General features: G+C 40.0%; 1 protein-coding gene and 1 pseudogene across 1 annotated transcript in view; one reads left to right on the forward strand and one right to left on the reverse strand.

Moving 5' to 3' along the window:
• SMC1A (structural maintenance of chromosomes 1A) overlaps nucleotides 1–21,206 on the reverse strand; it is a 66,208-nt gene that overhangs the window by 17,670 nt on the left and 27,332 nt on the right. Inside the window, exons 10-16 of the mRNA XM_075539415.1 lie at nucleotides 15,993–16,178; nucleotides 15,723–15,902; nucleotides 15,499–15,645; nucleotides 15,265–15,402; nucleotides 13,933–14,049; nucleotides 13,729–13,835; nucleotides 7,113–7,254 (exon numbers count right to left, since the gene is read on the reverse strand). Coding sequence (XP_075395530.1) covers nucleotides 7,113–7,254; nucleotides 13,729–13,835; nucleotides 13,933–14,049; nucleotides 15,265–15,402; nucleotides 15,499–15,645; nucleotides 15,723–15,902; nucleotides 15,993–16,178 — 1,017 coding nt within the window. The remainder of the gene's footprint in view (nucleotides 1–7,112; nucleotides 7,255–13,728; nucleotides 13,836–13,932; nucleotides 14,050–15,264; nucleotides 15,403–15,498; nucleotides 15,646–15,722; nucleotides 15,903–15,992; nucleotides 16,179–21,206) is intronic.
• LOC142434679 (AP-3 complex subunit sigma-1-like) lies at nucleotides 18,087–18,704 on the forward strand (annotated as a pseudogene).

Consider the following 21,206-nt stretch of genomic DNA (forward strand, 5'->3'; position numbering starts at 1 on the left):
AAACCCTACCTACAGGGACCAAATCAATGACTGCAGGCGTCCATTGTCCTTAACAGCAGGGAGTGGGGCCCACTGCAGGGAGGATGCCTGTGAGCATCTGACCTCTCCCCACAGAATTTCCCAATTTACCTTAGGATCTTCTCTCCTGATACTACCCTTTATAACTAGCAGTTTGTTGGGGCCACTCTTCAATGAACTCTGCTTCCACAACCTCCCTATTACCGGTCAAGATGCGTATCTTTTCCAAACTATTCGGTTGCCTCCCCTACACCTATTCCATTTATACAAGATACCCACTGTTCCAAGTATATAAAATATATAAAGTGTGTGTGGGAGGTGGGGGAGGGAATCACTCTAAATCCCACCAATGACCAATGGACATTTTAGCACAGTTCTTCCCCACGTTATTTATAGACCATTTTACATAACTGAAGCTAGATTGTAACAAAATCTAAATTCTGACAATGTTATTTTTGAACATATTTCCACATACTGCCTATCATAAGCCATATTAACATTTATGTTCTTAAGCAAGCACACATAAACAATACTGTATATCCGCCATGAGAACATATCAGAGCGCACCAGCTGTGTGATCCAAAGATGACAATAAGAAAATCCAAGTATGACGAAAGGAAAAGTATCAGAGTAAAAATTGTCAACACCCAATTAGCAGCAGGCTATGAAGGACAGAGGTCAAAATCTATCTGCAGACTAGGGAGTCAGATTAAGCCTCTGGCAGAGGCCCTCTAGCCACAGGCAAGGCAAGGCTTTACTATTGGACTGAGATTGTTATAAACTTGATTATGATGAATTGAACTGACCTTCCTCTTGACCCAACCTAAATCTGCTCTAAGCTCAAGTATTTCTCACTTGTTCCACAAAAGAAATAGCTTACCTGACATTTTAAATATTGATGGTGGTCTTTTCTTTCTTATTCATTATTTGTATTTTTATCTTTATATTATCATTTTTTCTTCTTGCCGTTTTGTTTGTTGTTGTTTCTGTTAGGTTTCCCAGTTTGTGAAACACAGAAAGAGTAGATGCAAAGAGACAATAACTGATGCATCAGGGATGTGGACACAGGGTGGAAGTTGGGGAGGGTGAGAGGACTTGGGGAGCAAACAATATATACAAGGGGGGGAGCAGTAGAACTGATTGTGATAATGTATATCAACTCATTTAAAAAGTGATTTAACCATAGAAGTATATGATATGTGAATACTGTATCAAGAAAAGTACTTTTAAAAAAACACCCAAAGTTTGACCAATGGCTCCCATGGGTGAAGGCTAAAGAGCTGTTGTTTAGGGAACATTGAGTTTATGTCATTGATGGTGGAATCATTTGGAGAAGGATATCAATAATGGTTGTACAACCCGAAGAGTTGGCAGTGAATCATACATGTAGAAGTTGTGGAATTGGAGAATGTTTTACTGTGTATGTTTTTGCCACAATTAGTAAGAAAAATAATTACATGAATAACAATGATACAAGGAAGAAAATGTTCTAGAATTGAATGTAGTGATAATTTTATAACTCTTCATGATATAATTAAATTATTGAATTGTACGACATGTGGATGAAGTGGTAAGGAAACTGTTTTAAAGAAAGATACAAACAAACCTAGGTTTACTTCTGCAAAGAGATTAAGAGACTACAAGTGAGTGGTCAATGATCTTTCAAAAGAAGGCGTTTTGTTCTCGTTTTAATCCTAAGAAGTCACATAAATGGGATGGATGGATGTGCAAGTTACTCTAAAATAGTTCATTGAAAGTGTCAACATACCTAGAGAATGAAAATGCAAATATGGCTAAATGATGATTGCTGAACCTTTATGACAGATATATATGGGAGTTCTTTGAAAAGTCTAACAAAGATCTTATTCTGTATCATCTAGATCAGGGGGGTCAGACTCAATTTAAACATGGGTCATTTGGTGCAACAGGCAAGGTTCACGCAGGCCACATCACATTTACAAATTTTGTTAAATTTATATTTTGAAGTGAGGTTTCAGGAATATGGATAGGATAATTAAAACACAAATACAATTGTCTTTATTTAAATATTTATTGTATTTAATGTATTTATAAAACTAAAATTATTCTTCTTTACCCGAAACTTGCCAGCGCTTTCCTCCTGCTAGTTTTTACTTACCTCTTATGTTGTGAACGGAAAATATAACAAAGTAACTAATTAAAAAAAACAAAATGTTTGACAGTTGACAAACGTGATAGCTTCCCTCTAAAAATGTTAACTAGTGCTGTCACTAGGTGTTGATTCATAACAGCACAAACCAGAGTGCTCTTTTTGCTACTGGGATCTGTTTAAACACGTGACACTGAGCGTGGCAGACATATCGCTTCCAAGCGTCGCTGGAACTGAGTCAGCGCGTTTATACACGTCCACAGGCCCCCAGGAAAGGCACTGGGCCGCGCGTATAATCGTCTTCAGTAGTTAAAGGGTTAACGAGGGAATTGTGCGTACGGTATTGCCTCGATCTCCCCTAGCACTGCTTTCTTCATAACAATTTTTTCTATTTTCATTTTATTTCAAAGCATTGCAGGCCACAAAAAAGTATCTCGGGGGCCACATGCAGCCCGCAGGCCACCAGTTTGACACCCCTAATCTAGATGTTCAACTAGTCCTACCTTAGGATTTTACTACCCAACATCTACTCAGTACGGGAGATTTGTGATAACAAAGTACAACTTTACTAGCCAAAGGGTAGTAAAACAAATAAGAAAACCAAACAGATAAGCAAACAAACATTAAATAGGAACACATAAAAATCAAGTGGTACATTCAAACTAAGTGATGACGAATCCATTTCAGGCGATGCTGTAAGAATCAAAAGCTTCCGATCATAATGATCGACAAACAACCACACCCTCCCGCCTCCAGGGGGAAGAACAAAGGAAACCATGGGGAAAGGGGTGTAAAATATGAAAACAATAATTTATCACCAAGGGGTCACCAAGGTGGAGGGGGGGGAGAGGAGCTGATACCAAAGGCTCCACAGAAAGTAACTATCTGGAAAAGAATGATGGCAACACATGTACAGATATGCCTGATACAATTGACATATGGATTATAATAAGCATTGTAAGAGCCCTCAATAAAATTATATAAGAAAGAACCAAAGGTTTCACATTAATTTAGAGAGAAAAAGTGTGGGAGAACTGAATCATCAAATAACAAACAGTCAGGGAGGCAATAGAGAGGTCTGAGGGGCTGGCCCCAATTCCAACTATGTGGACAGCCCCCAACTCCCCGCAGAATTCACTTCAGAGGACAGCACTGAAGTTCCAGCTCAGGGAGAGGGACATGTCTGATCAGAGCACACAGGAGCAAATGAAGGGGGAGCAAGGGAGTGTAACATCCTGGCCCAGCAATCACTAAATATGATATTCCTGCTCAGAGCAGCCAAAGCACAATGAGGATCAGAGGGCCAGCCCCACTACAAGACACGATGTCCATCACGGACCCATAGTGCTACAGGGACAACACGGAAGACACGGTATGGGAACTGTACCCACTCTGACCCTACCACACTGAGGTGAAGCACTAAGGGTATGCAATAGAACAGCAAGGGGAACAGAGCAACGAAGTCCCCAGGGGATGCCAAAAATAAACTTTGAGGCCTGGGCATGGCACCCCATCAGACTCACTGGAAAACATTCCTAAAGGTCAACAAACAGACCTTGAACTATTTACAGGCTCTTTTTTTGTCATTGGTTGGTTTGTTGTTGTTTTCTTTTGTTGCTATGTTTTGCTCTGTCTTGGTTTTTGTGCATGTTATTATCTCTACAGGTCTATCTAGATAAGACAGGCAGGATAAACAATCTGGAGGAGAAAACAACCAAAACCATGACAGTTCCAGGGGACATGGGAGAGGGGGAAGCGGGGGAAAGGAAGTGGGTGTTAACAAACACAGGGACAAGGAAACAACAAGTGATCCAAAATTGACAGTAAGGAGGGCATAAGAGGCCTGGTAGGGCTTGATCAAGGGTAATGTAACCGAGAGGAATTACTGAAACCCAAATGAAGGCTGAAAATGATAGTGAGACAACAGGAAAGTAAATGGAAATAGAGGAAAGAACTAGGAGGCAAAAAGCATTTATAGAGGTCTAAATACAGGCATGTACATGTGTGTGTGTGTGTGTGTGTGTGTGTGTGTATGATGGGGAAATAGATCTATGTGCATATATCTAAAGGTTTAGCATTAAGGTAGCAGATGGACATTGGGCCTTTGCTCAAGTACTCCCTCAATGCAAGAACACTTTGTTCTATTAAACAGGCATTCCATGAGGCTCATCTTCCTGACAGGATAGCTGAAGACAAAGCGGTGCATAAGCAAGTGTGGTACAGAAAGCTGATGGTGCCCGGCTATCAAAAGATATAGCATCTGGGGTCTTAAAGGCTTGACAATAAACCAGTGGCCATCTAACTGAGAAACAACAAAGCCAACATGGAAGAAGCACACCAACCTGTGAGATCATGAGGCATCAAAGACCAAAAAAAAAAAATCATAGCATTGTGAATGAGTGCAGAGTGAGGACCCAGGGTCCATCTGTGGGCAATTGGACATCCCTTTGCAGAAGGGTCGCAGGGAGGAGACGAGCCAGAGGGTATAATGTAGCAATGATGAAACATACAACTTTCCTCTAGTTCTTTAATGCTTCCTTCCCCACTATCATGATCCCAATTCTACCTTACAAATCCAGCTAGACCATACCAGAGTATGCAATCCCCTCCCTGGGAGACGGACAACAGAAAAGTGGGTGAAGAGAGACATCATCGGTCAGTGTAAGAAATGAAAAAATAATAATAATTTATAAATTATCAAGGGTGAGCGGAGGAAGGAAGTAAGACCGGGGGGGGGGTGGGGGGGGAATAAGGAGCTGATACTAAGGGCTCAAGTAGAAAGAAAATGTTTTGAGAATGAGGATGGTAACTAATGTACAAATGTGCTTGACCCGATGGATGGATGGATTGTGGTAAGAGTTGTACGAGCCCCCGATAAAATGAATTAAAAAAATAAAAGTCATGTTTAAAAACATAGAATGAGAACCGAGGTAACTTGGCAAAACAACAACAACAATTCCCCAAGCATTTCCTCTGTCAGTTTCCACAAACACACTGATATTTGGCTGATATGTAGAGGTGGTATGAGTTATGTGTGAATTCTGTTCTTAGGTTCATCTTGAAAGTCTTATGTTGTAAACATCATCTGAAGTACATACAAAAGCACCTTTTCCCCTAAAAGGATTTATTTATCCTAAGTCCTGGTGATATAAAATGGCAATATGCTCTGATACTGTTTTTTTATTTAAAAAGAACCATTTCTCTACTTTCCTATTCCAACAATGTACTTTTTAGAAATTTTTGAATAAAAATGGAAATGAGGCATTAACAAAAATAAATAACACAGCGCTATAGGTTCACTACACTAAAAGTAATGGATATGTAACAGTAAATAGCATAGACACTGTGGAGAGTGATGTGGTTTCAGCAAAACAATATCATCTCTTAAAGTGATTTAACAGTGTAGGGCAATTTGAATTTTGTTAGTTTTGCAAATATCGAATTAGGAAGCTCTTGCCCTTCTGGTTGTGTATAGTATATATATTTGTATATGTTTAAGTAACATTAAATTGTTTTTGAGCCAACACCGAGAATCTTAGGGAAAACTTTTTCTTTAAAAGGGGGCAGTATATAAAGTTGTAAGATCACGAAATTACACAAATACGCATATGAATTTATCAAAATTTACTAAATCCTTAATTCCAAAAGGGTATTGGTATTTTTCCACTTTAGAACGAAATAATGCTTGCAATAAGCATCAATTTCTGTGCACAAAGCTTTCCATTATTCTGGATTATTTCATAAGGTATAATGGAAGTAGAAGGTATAAATGTATTCTGAATACAGTATTATCTTGGTTGTCGAGCTTGATTCATCCAAATTCATGTTTAAACACTGAAATGTTCAAGAACTGAACATACTTTTCCCATGAAAAATAATGGAAAACCAAATAATTGGTTCTGATGCCCCCAAATTATACTTATAAATTAATTTTTCCAGGGCTTTTAATCACTATGGAGGCGTTTAGCTTTCTCACGCATCACTGCCTCAGATACCTTATCACCACCAAGTTATTTCTGTTTTATCCAAATTAACTATAAGTTTTCTTTTTTTTAACGGTAAGTTTTCATCCTGTCCTATAGTCTGGAATCTTTGTTTCTTAGTTAACAATTCACACCTTTTGCTACATTAGCTGCTCAATCGTCTTTTTTTCCCCCTTAAAATGTTGACAATGTCAACTTAGCCATGTTGTATTCAGCTACCAAATCACAAAAGTAACCTGATTCAAATTTATCAGTGACTTCTTTCTTTAACTATCCTCTAAGCTTTACTGCTGGTATCACTAACTTTCTTTGGAGCCATGGTTGCAATATATATTTTTAAATGATAGTATATTATGCAAATCAAGTACCAAAAATGCACAATGCCAAATGTTTTTATGCACTAACACAAGCACTACATATTGTATGAACAAGAGCAGTGCTTAGACTAAAGCTTGGCCCCTTTGTGGCTGAGGCTGGATGTGACGTGTGACTCACTTTCAGCCCATACAAGTTTTTCAAGTTAGATTTTCAGTTCAACTATCCAGCAGTTATGAACACCTAGCAGATTTTTTCGAACCTCGCTGTTCAAGTAATGGAGCTTGGAGCCGTTGGACAACTGAGGATCACTGTACTCTAGACAAATTGTGCTATAATGCTTAAGAGTATGGGTCTCACACCCTAGGACCAATAGTGAGAATGTTTTAATTTTAGTTAAACTACTATGATAGGAAACAAATTACATTGGATTGTTGCCTTAATTTGAATATCTTTGATTGATTTTAATAAATTATTTATGTGTTTATAGGCCATTTGAATATTTTCTTGAACTGTTTGTGGCATTAAATCATTTTCCCCCTTATTTGAGTCTTAATATGTTTCTTACAAATTTAGATTCCTAAATTATTGATATCAGCCTTCTATCAATCATTCTTCTTCCAATATTTCCTCCCAATGTTTAAACTTATTATCTTTTCCTTCCTTACCTTCTTGAGCTTTTCTATCTCATTTTCATCCTTTTTCACTGTCTGCTCCCACATGTGCACTTTATCTTGGTCTTCTTTCAGTTGATTCTTTTCAAAATCCAACTGGATACCCAAACGAGTCTTCTGATTCTCAAATTCCAGACTGCAGAGAAAAAAGGGAAGTTGGTAATTAAATTTGACTGTATACTTTCTCAGGCTCAAGGACACAAATTACAGCTGAATGCTAAGTACCACTCAGTTCATCCACTCATATCTGCTGTAGTTATGTACGGTTAATTCAAACTCATAGCAAACCTATACTCTGGAGCCAAACTCCCCCAATGGTTTTTTTAGGCTATCATCTTTATGGGAAGAAATTGCCAAGATTATCACCCCTACCCTCAAGTAGTTTGAATGCTGAACACTTAACCCATTGCCCCACCAAAGACCCATAGTTACTACTAAATGTCAGTCACTGCTCAGCTCATTCACCCCAATGGTCCCATAAAACCCTCCCCTCAAGGTAGGAAGTTAGGTTCCTCAGCACAGCCCTATAGTTATGGTGCAAGGCTAAGGAGATTAGACTAAATCTCATTTATTCCCCTTGAATGCCAGAGCCCACCCAAGTTCCTAGGAGGAGACACAAAATGAATCCACCAGCTATTCCTATTTACTGAGCTTCCACGAACCTGACATACATTATCTCTAATCCTCACAACAGTACATGTGAATATTATTATCCGAATTTTAAAACGAGAAAACTTAGGTCATGAAGTAAGGGACCTTGCCCAAGGCCAAAAGCTAGCAATTTGTCCATGTGACATTGAAAACCAGGTCTAACATTAGAATTTGGACTCTTTTTCCCTATACTACCATTGCAATATAATTCTGCCATTGAATACTGTAACCTCCAACAAGTTAAAATTATATCGTTCAAAAAAAAATTATATCGTTCATGCCTCGGTTTAGTCATTTATAAAATAAATGATGTCATTTTATAAATGATGACAGATTATATAACCTCCTCCCTGGGGGACGGACAAAAGAAACGTGGGTGAAGGGAGATGTCCGACAGTGTAAGATATGACAAAATAATAACTTATAAATTATCAAGGGTTCATGCGGGAGGGGGGGAGGGAGGGGGGAATATGAGGACCTGATGCCAGGGGCTCAAGTGGAGAGCAAATGTTTTGGAGAATGATGAGGGCAATGAACATACACAATTGATGTATGTATGGATTGTGTTTAGAGTTGTATGAGTTCCTAAAAGTGATTTTTAAAAAAAGAGAGGAAGAAGAAAAAAAGGACAATCTATTTAGAAATTTAGTAAGTCAAATTGTTGAGCAATGATCTGAAATATAACCCCCCACCAATTCACAATAAGGTTTTATTATTGAAAGAACCATATACATGGGATCAAAGTGAAAAGAGCAACTAGGGAGATTAAACAGAAACTTTCGGGGCAGTAAGGAGGTTAAGAATGTAATCAATATCACTAAATTATCCATGTAGAAACAGTTGGAATGGTGTATGCTTTGTTGTAGATTCCCTTAAAGCAACAACAAAATACTGGGTTCCTGCTATCACCCTCCTCCCCTCTCTTGAAAAACTCAGTATATGAGAATATAAAACTAGCAAATAGAGGCTAAGTAGAGCTAAGTAGAGGTAATTTCCAGCTGCTTGCTCCCACCGTGCCCCATATTGTGTGAGAGTTGCTGCAGATGTCGTGCTAGCAGGCTTAAACCCATTAGTCACTATAATCCAAATAGAATGTAATTAACTCCATAATTTAGAGCGATGCAATTTTGAGTTTAGCCTCTTAAATGTGACTAAGGCCTTCTGTGATTTGGCCCCTGTTGACCTGCCCACCGCCCCCACCTTTCTCCTGGCCAGTTTTCATGTTCCAGACATTTATATCTACTTATTTTCCAGATCAAGGCATATTCTCTCACACCTCCAAATATGCTGTTTTGATAACCTAAAAATCCCTTCTTCTGTCTAGTTTCTAGTGCCACTATTGTGTTTCTCTTTTTGGGGACTTTTGGTATAAAGTTAGCGCAATCATCTCTCGTAGTTCATAACACAGTTATCTGTGAAAGTCTCTTCCTTTTCCCCTGTGTTTAAATCCCTGATTCACTTTCCATTAACTCTCCTACTATGAACAATACTCTTAATTGACATTTATATACATGTACAAGGTAAATCAAAAAGCATTGCTACAAAATCAAAGAAAGCTTCATGAAACCAAAAGATCACAACATATCCTCCATCTAAGTCTATGTACTTTTTGCTAGAGATCACTTTATTAAGCCTGAAGCAGGACAAATAGAAGAAAAAGATCATCATCCTGGAAGGAGAGAAGCCATGAGCAAGATGCCAGAATGGAAAGCAATTAATTCGTAACTATCAAGCTAACTATAAACATGGAAAACAAGAACATCTCAACACCAGATCGATCCGTCACTTTGCTGGTAAGACTATAGAAATGGACTATACAATTGCAGATTTACAGGATTACTTCTGGGGCCTAAACTATCCCACCATGAGTCAAATCCACGCTTGAATAATATCCACCAACTTTCCAACCTTTAGATAACATGCATCTGTAAATCACAAAGGACACTCCAAGTTCCTTCCCTGAAGGCAAGGTTCCCTTTCCTAGTGTAGCCTGTGGGGTTGCAATATACTTTTAATTATACACTTTGCCTGAAAGCAAAGCTGCCAAATTACTCATTAGCGGTCAGAACTCCAGGGGAGTCTAAACTTATGCCAAGAGACTCAAAATAGAGTTAAGTCTTGTGTTAGACAGGATTCTCTAGAGATAAAACCAGATTGCTGATAATTTATATATATATATACATATATATCTCACAAGAAATGAACTACTAAATTATATACAGATAGATAGATATATAATACAAGAAATGAACAGTTAAATTATAAAGCAGTACAAATGGCTCAGTGCAACTCACTCCCGTCAGAGAGTTGTGAGACACTGGCAGTCCTTCAAGTCTTGAGGGCCGCCAGGTAGTCCTCTGTAGAGAGAGAGCTAAGCTACCCCAGCACAGGCAGCAAACAGCAAGGCAGGTCACCAACCGTCAGCCAGGTCACTGTCAGTCCCCAGCTCCAGAGATGTACATTCCAATTCTCTGGCGAGGCAAGTCTTAAAGGGACCTCAAATTACAGCAACACAGTCCACTGGTTAGGTGTCCCACAGTTAGCGTAGCTTGCAAATTGAGACACAGAACAAGCAAGGCAGCCGCACACTGGTCCGATGATCAAAGAGCGAGAGACAAGAAAAGTGAGGCTCACCGAGCCATTTATCTCTCCACCCTTCAATTAATCCCACATGTGTTTATCGGCCAGGCTGGCACAATAAACTATCTCAGGTCTCCCATTTAAACGCATAGCCTTCAAAACCAGGTGCTTCAAATAAATATATTCATTTCTAAAGGCAGTGTTTTCATCTCTTTAACCCTTTCCCTTTCCCACCTGTCTGTCAGATTGCCTACTGTGGTGGCTTACATGTTGCTGTGATGCTGGAAGCTATGTCACAGGTATTTCAAATGCCAGCAGGGTCACCCAAAATGAACAGCTTTCAGCAGAACTTCCCAACTAAGAACGGACTACAAAGAAGAAATAGATTATCTACTTCTGAGGAATTAGCTACTGGAAACTTTATGAGTAGCAGCAAAATACTGTTAGAGATCGGGCCAGAAGAGGAGACCCTAAGGTCAGAAGGCAGTCAAAATATGACTGAGGAAGAACTGCCATCTCAAAGTAAAGTAGACCATAAAGACATAAATAAAGTACTGCCTTTAAAAGAAAGATATGAAAAATCATAATAATTTATAGTTTATTAAGGGTTCACGAGGGTGGGAGGGTAAGGAGGGAGGGAAACAAGAGGAGCTGATATCAAGGGCTCAAGTAGAAAGAAAATACTTTGAAAATGACGATGGCAACATCCTTAACACAATGGATGGATGGTTTGTTATAAGACCTGTAAGAGTCCCCAATAAAATGCTTTTTAAAAAAAAAAAAGAAAATGATGATGCCAACATATGTACAAATGTGCTTGTTACAATTTATGTACGGATTGTTATGAGCGGTAAAAGTCCCCAATAAAATTATTAAATTTTAAAAAATCTCTGTATTGAGAGCTGAATGAAGGTCAAACATGATAGTGGGTCAGGAGGAAAGTAAGGAACTGGAGGAAAGAAAAAGGAGGCAAAAGACATTTATAGAGGTATAAACATAGGCATGAAGATATGACAAAATAATCATTTATAAATTATCAAGGGTTGATGAGGGAGAGGGGTGCGGGGACGGAGGGGGCAAAATGAGGAGCTGATGCCAGGGGCTTAAGTGGAGAGCAAATGTTTTGAGAATGATGAGGGCAACGAATGTACAAATGTGCTTGACACAGTTGATGTATGCATGGAATGTGATAAGAGTTGCATGTGCCCCTAATAAAACGATTTAAAAAGTTTTTTAAATAAAGGGGTTAAAAAAAGTTGTACGAGCCCCCAATAAAATGATTTTTAAAAAAAACATAGGCATGTACATATGTAAATATATTCATATATAACACTAGGGATATAGGTCTATGTACATATATATATATATATATATATATATATGGTATGTATTAAGGTAGCAGACGGACGGACATTGGACCTCCACTCAAGTACTCCCTCAATATAAGAACATTTTGTTCTAATAACCTGGCATTCTGTAATACTTACCTTCCCGACACAATTGCTGAAGACAAAAATGGGTGCATAAGCTAATATGGTAAAGAAAGCTGATGGTGCCTGGTTATCAAAAGATATAATGTCTGGGATCTTAAGGGTTTGAAGTTAAACAAGTGGCCCTCTAGCAGGGAAGCAACAAAGCCCACATGGAAGAAGCACACCAACCCGTATGATCACAAGGTGTTGATGAGATTGGTTATCAGGCATCAGAAGACCCAAAACAACCATTTTGATGCGAATGAGGAGGGTCGGTATGGAGACCCAACGTCCATCTGTAGACAATTGGACATCCCCTCACAGAAGAGTCACAAGAATGGGACAAAAGTATAGCACTGACAAAACACACACCTTTCCTCTGGTTCTTTAATGCTCTACCCCCCAACCTCGCCCCCTACTATCAATGACCCCAGTTCTATCTTTCAAATCTGACCCAACCAGGGCATGTACACTGGTACAGATGAGAGCTCTTGACACACAGAATCCAGGACAGATAGACCCCTCAGGAACAATAATGAGAGTAACAATACCATGAGGGTAGGGGGAAGGTGGAGGGAGAAAGGGGGAACCAATTGTAATGATGGACATACAACTATCCACCTGTCTAGGGGGATGAATAACAGAAACATTGGTGAAGGGAGACAGCGGATAGTGTAAAGCAGTGGTTCTCAACTTTCCTGATGCCGGAATCCTTTAATACAGTCCCTCATGTTGTGGTGAGCCCTAACCAAAAAATTATTTTCACTGCTACTTCATAACTGTAATTGTGCTACTGTTATGAATCGGGCAACCCCTGAGAAATGGTCATCTTACCCCCAAAGGGGTCACAACCTACAGGTTGAGAACCGCTGGAATAAACTAACAAAATAATAATTAATAAATTAACAAGGGTTCATGAGGGTGGGAGGAAGGGGTAAAAAGAGGAGTTGATACCAAGGGTTCAAGTAGAAATAAAATATTTTAGAAACGATGATGGCAACATGTGTACAAATGAGCTCGACACAATTGACACACGGATTGTGATAACAGCTGTTTGAGTTCCCAATAAAATGACTTATTAAGTGTTTTATGTCTGTATTTTGTTACCTCAATAACATCAATCACACTGTTCTGAAATTGTTGACTTACTAGTCTCCCCCAGTATTCTACAACCTTTCTGAAGACAGGAATAGTCTCTGATGCAATTCTTTACTCCTTGAAACTGGCTGAGGGACAGAAATGATTTTTGTACTGTATTGGTGAAAGGCTAGATGAACGATTTGCTGTGTAAGGCATAGGGTCCAGAGAGCAACCTCTTTGAGAGTAGAGACTGTGTCATGTTTCATCTCTTTCTACCTTTCCCCAGCCCTGTCAATACCCACCACAGGACAACCTGGCACAAAGTAGGTACTCAAGGTTTGTTGAATGGATGAATAAACTAAAACTGGGAAGAATGAAGAAATTGCTTTGCTCTTTTTCAACCACGGTCTTTCCACCCCAACATTTTTCATCAGGATACTAACAATAATAACAGCTAACAATTATTGTTCTTTAGTATGTGCTAAGTATTATACCAAATACTTTAGAAGGATTATTTCATCTGATCCTTGCAACAATGCCATGTTACAGATACATTATCCTATTTTCCAGATATAGAAACTGAGGCTTAAAGATGCCAAAGCTAATGAGTTGTGGAGGTCAAGATTTTAACACAGGTACTGCTGGGACGCTTGCGTGCTATGCCACAGTGCCTCCCTGTAATCTGTTATTTAAAGCCGACTTCCATTAAACTCCCACAGTTCAAAGACTGGTCCCACCTTTATTATGATATCTGACTTACAGGGATAGCAAGCTGCAGAGAGGTTCAAAACATCTTTGTCTTCCCTTCTACCCACATTTCCACCTACCGCTTCTTGGCAATTTCATTCTGTCGCTTCACTTTCTCTTCCTCAAACTCCCGGATGTTGCGCACACCAATCTCCCGACAAAACTCTTCAAATACTTCATCTTCTACCTGAAAGGAGAAGCGAGAGGATAGAGGCCTTTTTGGTCAGGGTCCTGCTTCCAGGTCCAGTCCTGCCCTGAAGCCCATGGCTCACCCCACTACCAACCTGATTCATCTTCTCTTTCAAATCTTTCATTTCTCTTTCTCGACTCTGGATGATCCTTTTGATATCATTGATGCGAGGCCCAAAGTTGGCTAGTTCACTCTCCAGCTTGGACTTTTCCTGCAAGAAATAGAGTTGAAAAGGAAAAATATACCAAGTTCCTTGGAGGAAAAGGACTACCCTGACTGCGCTGGTCTCATAAGTTAGGAAGAGAATCGGAATTTAGCGCTATTGCCCTAGTAAGTCAGCCAGCATCTCTCCCTTGAACAATCACCTAACTTCCTCCCTGGCCTCCAGTTTGGTTAGATCTAATCCACAGGGTTGAGAACACAGTGAACACCCTTATCTACAATCCTGGGGCCAGATGTTTTAAAATTCAGACTTTCAAATTTTAGCAAAGGGTACAACAATATAGATGATATAATACCTCCAAATTGGTCCTGGGAAGCACTCCCATAATCATTAAGTGGATTAAGCTAACAAATATCTTCACATCTATTCAGTTTAGGTTTTTGCCCATTTACACACACACACGCACACACCATAAAAACCACGTTTGTTCTGAGAGCTTTCTAAACATTGAATGTTGGACAGGAGATTGCTGACCTATACTTATTGAGCTAAGGAGCCCTGGTGGTGCAGTGGGAAAGCACTCAGCTGCCAACTGAAAGGATGGCTACTATTCAACCCACCAGCTGTTCTGTGAGAGAAAGATATGACAGTCTGCTTCTGTAAAGACTGGAGACTTACAAACTTGTTAAACTCTCTGGGCAGTTCTACTGTCTTGAGTAGAAATCAACTCAACATCAGTGTCTGACTTTTGGTAGCTGTTCTATGAGTAGACAGTTGATAATGTTTATGCCAACCGCAACAATGCTCTTACCTATTTCCCTTTTCTATTTTGTTTTTCTCCAAAATACTATCTTCTGATATACGATGGCATTTATCTAATTTCCTTCCATGTAAATATAAACTCTATGAGAGTTAAGATTTTTTTTGTCTACTGTATTCACTGTGATATCCCTCATACATACAATAGTCCCCTCATCTAATTGGATTTAAATGCCTGTAATTGACTTTCAGAAGAAACACTAATATTTGAGGCATCATGCTAATAATAGCACCTAATATTTACTGAAAAATTACTGTGTCAGAAACCAGTCTAAACGCTGTATGTGTTTTACAACAATCCAGTGAAGCAGGTATTCTACACATGACACATAGCTCCCTGGATCAGAGCAGAAGAGAGTGGGAAAAGTTCTTGCCCCATGAAGGAACTAAGACCAGGAATGTGAGGATGACTTTTGGAAGATAGGGATGGGAACCAGACTGCACCTGTAGATTCAGGGCTAGATGTCTTGTCTTTGTCTGTTCTAGGTCACTCTGTGAGTACTTCAGCCGCATCTGTAGTCCATGGGCCTGAGACTGCACCTGACGCAGTTCGGCCTCTTTCCGCTTTGCTTTCATCTGCTCCTGATGGGAACACAAAAGAAGGGATCAGCTGTAAGCAGTGGGCAAACCTGGGCTTAGAAACCTCCACTCAGAGAGAGAGCACTGACTATGGCTTACTTTCAGCTCCTCGGTCAATCGCTCCTTCTTCTCTTTCAACTTGTCTACTGCTTTCTCATCCCAGCGTCTTGCCTTGGCCTTCAGGTCACTGGCCCCACCAGATATTACTCCAGACTTCTGGAACAGGGTCCCATCTAATGCCACTGTCTACATACAATATAGAGAAAAGAGTTCAATTGGAATACTGAGTCTATCCAACTCCTGTCTAGCAAGGGAATCCATACCTTGTGGCGCTGGTGGCCTCCAAACGCAATGCGGCGGGCATCCTCCACATTGTCACAGACAAGGGCATTGCCACAAGCATACTGCAAGGCCTTTTTGATGTGAGGTGGCTCATAGCGGATCACATCAATCACAAGTTTGGCCCCCTTGAGTTCCCTGAGTTTCTCATCTGTAGGTTTGACCTGGGATAAGAAGTTTAGTAAATAACAGAATACAGAAAGATTGAAGGAAGAGACCCCTCACACTCCCGACTCCATCTCCACAAGCCCTACCTCCAGGTAGTCAAGAGGCAAGAAGGTCTCAGGCTCTCCACGCTGCTCCTTAATATACTGGATGCAATCCCGGCCTGTCTTCTCGGAGTCCACAATAATGGCATCCATATTCTTGCCCAAAACCTTGGTGACAGCAATCTGATACTTCTTCTGTGTAGGCTGACAGAGGTCAATGAGGCGACCATACTGAATAAAGTAAGAAGGGGAAATTGAGGCATAAGGCTTTTAGAAGCTGATTCAGAAATCACAACTCCGTAAGAGGTACTGGCTATATAATCTGTGCCGAGATTGCAATGGATGAAAAGCCTGCTAGAGCTCCAAAGGAACAACTGAAAACGGTCTACCGTTATGTCTAAATCCAAAATCATCTTTCCAAATCTTTTCCCATGCTACATACCACTGCCACCCCAGCCACTATATTAGACATCTTAAAAACGTTCTCTCAAATTCTCACAAAATATATCTTTTACCATTTCACTCCTCTCACCTCCACAAACCAACTATGGTTCTCTAAGAACTATCATCAAATTAAGAGCAGGGACTGAGAAGAATTTATCCTAAATTACCTATACAGCCTGATCACCAAATATTCTTTGGAATCAAGTTGAAATGAAGTCAGAAGTAGAATTATAGCAACCCAAGGATGATATCCCGGGAACCTGCAATCTCCAGAGTTGGAGAGTGCAAAAGGTCTGCTGAAATCTAGGATGGCCCTAGAACCTTATTTTACTCTACATTCTCCCTCGAAGTAAAAATCAGCCTCCAATAAAACCTTTCTTTTGGGTCCTAAAACTTCCATGAAGGGTAACAGTTTATCAATAACAGCTCCCATTTACCAAACATTTACACTACTTTACGCTTTCACCATACAAGGTTAAGTCAAAAAGTATTGCTACAAAATGATAGAAACCTTTATGAACAATGCAAAGTCCTTGCTACCCTCAAAGAATGAGCAGATGCATTGTCATAATGGGGGGGGGGGGAGAAACGCTGACACACAACTTTCCTGGCCTTTGCTTCACTAAAAGTTTTTTCAATTTCCATAAAACTTCAAAATAAAAAAGAACTTCAAAATACGCCCCAATGATCATCCTGTGTCCTCTGAGACAAATCTATCACATATCCTTTTTCAAAAAATGAAGTAAGATATACCATATATAAAAACCAGTTAATAACAATATATAATTGATCAAGGATTCACAAGGGTGGGGGAAGGAGAGTAAAAAAGAGGAGCTGATACCAAGGACTCGAGTAGAAAATATTTTGGAAATGATGGCAACAAATGTACAAATATGCTTGACACAATCCATGTATGGAATGTTATAAGAACTGTAAGAGCCCCCAATAAAATGATTTAAAAAAAATAAAATAAACACCAGTTCAAGATGAAACAAAGGCCTAAATGTAAAACAAAACAAAACCAAAAAAAACAGCAAGGCATCAAAGAATAGAGACAGTTAGAAGCTGTAACTTATGGCATAAAGAGACTATCAAACCTAATAAGAAAAGCACAAGAAACAGAAGATAAACTAAGTAACTCAGACCTTTTAAAACTTAAATACCTATGTGTATCAGAAGACTTCTTCAAGAGTAAGAGAACCTACATATTGGGAAAAATATTTGGCAATGACACATCCTATCAGGGATTATTCTCAAAATTTCACAGGAAACACCTTAACCAAAAAACTCTCAACAATCCAATTAAAAACTAGGCAGAGATCATAAACAGACACTTCACTAAAGAAGACATTTTAGGCAGCCAGCAAACAAATGAAGAAATGCCAGCAACCATTAGCCATTAGAGAGATGCATCAAAACAACAATGACATTATCATTTCACCCCAACAATACCACAATGGTAAGGAGAAATGGGAAATATGATCCACTGCTGTAAAATGGTGCAATCACTGTGGGAGTCAAAATTTTCTCTGAGATCACTTGTGCTGGAAAACCACCACCAAGTCAATGAGGACACTCAAGCAGTTCTACAAAAAGGCATATGTGGAAGGAACTCCGGCAGGATCCCGAGGCTAGGCTCGCGCGCCCGCCCCGAACCTCGCTCCCTAGTGCCCACCCGGGCGGCCCGGCCCCGCCATGATCAAGGCTATCCTCATCTTCAACAGCCACGGCTCTCCCAGTTCGACCAGCCCTACAGTGAAGATACATACACAACAACAAGTCATCAGGGAGACATTCCATGTGGTATCTAAGAAAGATGAAAATGTTTGTAATTTCCTAGAAGGAGGACTGTTAATAGGAGGATCTGACAACAAACGAACATATAGACATTGTGCAACATTATATTTCGTCTTCTGTGTGGATTCTTCAGAAAGTGAACTGGGCATTTTAGATCTAATTCCAGTATTCGGGGAAACATTAGACAAGTGTTTTGAAAATGTCTGTGAGCTGGATTTAATTTTCCATGTAGATAAGGCTCACAATATTCATGCAGAAATGGTGATAGGGGGAATGGTACTGGAGACCAACATGAATGAGAGGGTTACACAAATTGATGCACAAAATAAACTGGAGAAATCTGAGGCTGGCTTAGCAGGAGCTCCAGCCCGTGCGGTATCAGCTGTAAAGAATATGAATCTTCCTGAGATCCCAAGAAATATTAACATTGGTGACATCAGTATAAAAGTGCCAAACCTTCTGGAGGAAAAACAACGGGACCGACAATTCCAGGGGGACTTGAGGTGGAGGGAGTAGGGGGGTAGGAAAGTGGTAACAAACACAGGGACAAGGGAACAACATGGGACCCAAAATGGTAGAGGGGGGAGTGGCAGGCCTGGTGGGGAATGATCAAGGGTAAGGTTGCTTAGAGAAGAGGTATAGCTGTAGCCCAGGTAGGGACAGAGCATGGTAGTGGGGCAGGAGGAAAGTCAAGGGAGATGGAGGAAGGAGCTGGGAGTCAAGGGGCATTTATGGAGGTCTAGACAAAGACATGTACATGCAAATATATATAGGAGGATGGGGAAATAGATCTATGTGTCTACATTTATAGGTTTAGTATTAAGGTGGCGGAAGGACCTTGGGCTTCTACTCAAGCACTCCCTCAATGCATGAATACTTTCTTTTATTAAATTGGCACTCTATGATGCTCACTCTCCCGACACAACTGCTGACGCCAAAGTGGGTGAACAAGTAAATGTGGTGAAGAAAGCTGATGGTGCCCGGCTATCAAAAGAGACAGTGACTGGGGCCTTAAAGGCTTGAAGATAAACAAGCGGGCATCTAGCTCAGAAGCAACAAAGCCCACATGGAAGAACACACCAACCTGTGTGTTCACGTGGTCCCAAGGGGATCAGTTATCAGGCATCAAAGAACAAAAAATCATATCATTGGCTGTATAACTCTATGATACGATCGCCGAAGACAAACAGGTGCATAAGCAAATGTGGCGAAGCTGATGGTGCCCGGCTATCAAAAGAGATAGTGTCTGGGGTCTTAAAGACTTGAAGGCGAACAAGCGGCCATCTAGCACAGAAGCAATAAAGCCCACATGGAAGAAGCACACCAGCCGGTGCGATCACAAGGTGCCAAAGGGACCAGGTATAAGGCATCATGCAAAAAAAAGAAAATATATATATATATATGTTTGTGTGTGTGTGTGTATACACCATAGTGAATGAAGGGGGAAGTGCAGAGTGGAGACCCGAGGCCCAAGTGTCGACCACTGGAGATCCCCTCATAGAGGGGTTTAGGAGAGGAGATGGGTTAGTCAGGGTGCGATGTAGTACCAATGAAGAACACAGCTTTCCCCCAGATCCTGGATGCTTCCTCCCCCCAACTACCATGATCCAAATTCTACCTTCCAGGACTGGATAGGGCAGAGGTTGTACACTGGTGCATATGGGAGCTGGAGGCACAGGGAATCCAGGGTGGACGATACCTTCAGGACCAGGGGTGTGAGGGGCAATGCTGGGAGAGTGGAGGGTGAGTGGGTTGGAAAGGGGGACCTGATTACAAGGATCCACATGTGACCTCCTCCCTGGGAGATGGACAGCAGAGAAGGGGGGGAAGGGAGACTCCGGATAGGGCAAGATATGACAAAATAACAATCTGTGGATTATCACGGGCTCATGAGGGAGGGGAAAAAAAAGAGGACCTGATGCAGAGGGCTTAAGTGGAGAGCAAATGCTTTGAGAGTGATTAGGGCAAAGAATGTAGGGATGTGCTTTACACAATTGATGTATGTATATGTGTGGATTGTGGTAAGAGTTGTATGAGCCCCTAATAAAATGTAAAAAAAGAAAATGATTAGGGCAAAGAATGTACAGATGTGCTTTATACAATTGATGTATGTATATGCATGGATTGTGATAAGAGTTGTATGAGCCCCTAATAAAATGTTTATAAAAAAAAAAGAAAGTAAATACCTAGAAAATAATGTTGGTAACATATGTACAAATATGCGTGATATAATTTATGTATGATTGGTTATAAAAGCTGTAATAGCCCCAATAAAATGATCCTTTAATAAAAAATTAAAACTGAAAAAAAAGTGCCAAACCTGCCATCTTTTAAATAAAAAAATTAAAAGGCTCCTCCCAGGTAAAATCCTGGGGGGAAATCAGCCAAGTTTACCATGCATGCAGTTGTTTACCAAAAATAGTGGAGAGTCTTAACTTTTGTTCTTAGATTTAAGTCAAGGTACTGTACAGAAGTTGTACAAAATCAGTATGTGAAATTCAACGCTGCTTTTCTTGCTTCCTGATTTTAAAGAAATTGAATAGTTTTTGTGTGTTTTTGTTGTTTTTCCTTTTCTAAACTGCATTCCTATGCCCACCTAAAGGCATGCCTCTATGTATTGGCTATTACAGTATTTTGCAAAGTGTTTGAGATATTTCCCTAATTATGTACAACCCCAAATGTTGGTGTTTTGTAGCATTCCTTAACTCTTCTGCTATTCGCCATCATTGTGATTTAAAGAACCGGGTATGTATTGCATGAAAACATTGTGACCTCTATTGTTAGTTTAAGCAAACTCCAAGGTAACTGGACTATAAAGCACCTTTCTGGTTGCCTGATATCTACTTTAGCAATAATTTTTATGCTCTTCTGATTCAACAAAGTAAATAAAAGTATATTTTATCACTGTTAAAAAAAGGCATACATGGTGCAGTATCGAGGCCTCCTACCAGTAGCCATGTGAGTTATCTTGAAGTCTTCAAGCCAGAATCAAACTTAAAGATGATTACAACCTCATGA

This window comes from Tenrec ecaudatus, chromosome X (genome assembly GCF_050624435.1).
Source record: "Tenrec ecaudatus isolate mTenEca1 chromosome X, mTenEca1.hap1, whole genome shotgun sequence".
NCBI classification, from domain to species: Eukaryota; Metazoa; Chordata; class Mammalia; order Afrosoricida; family Tenrecidae; genus Tenrec; species Tenrec ecaudatus.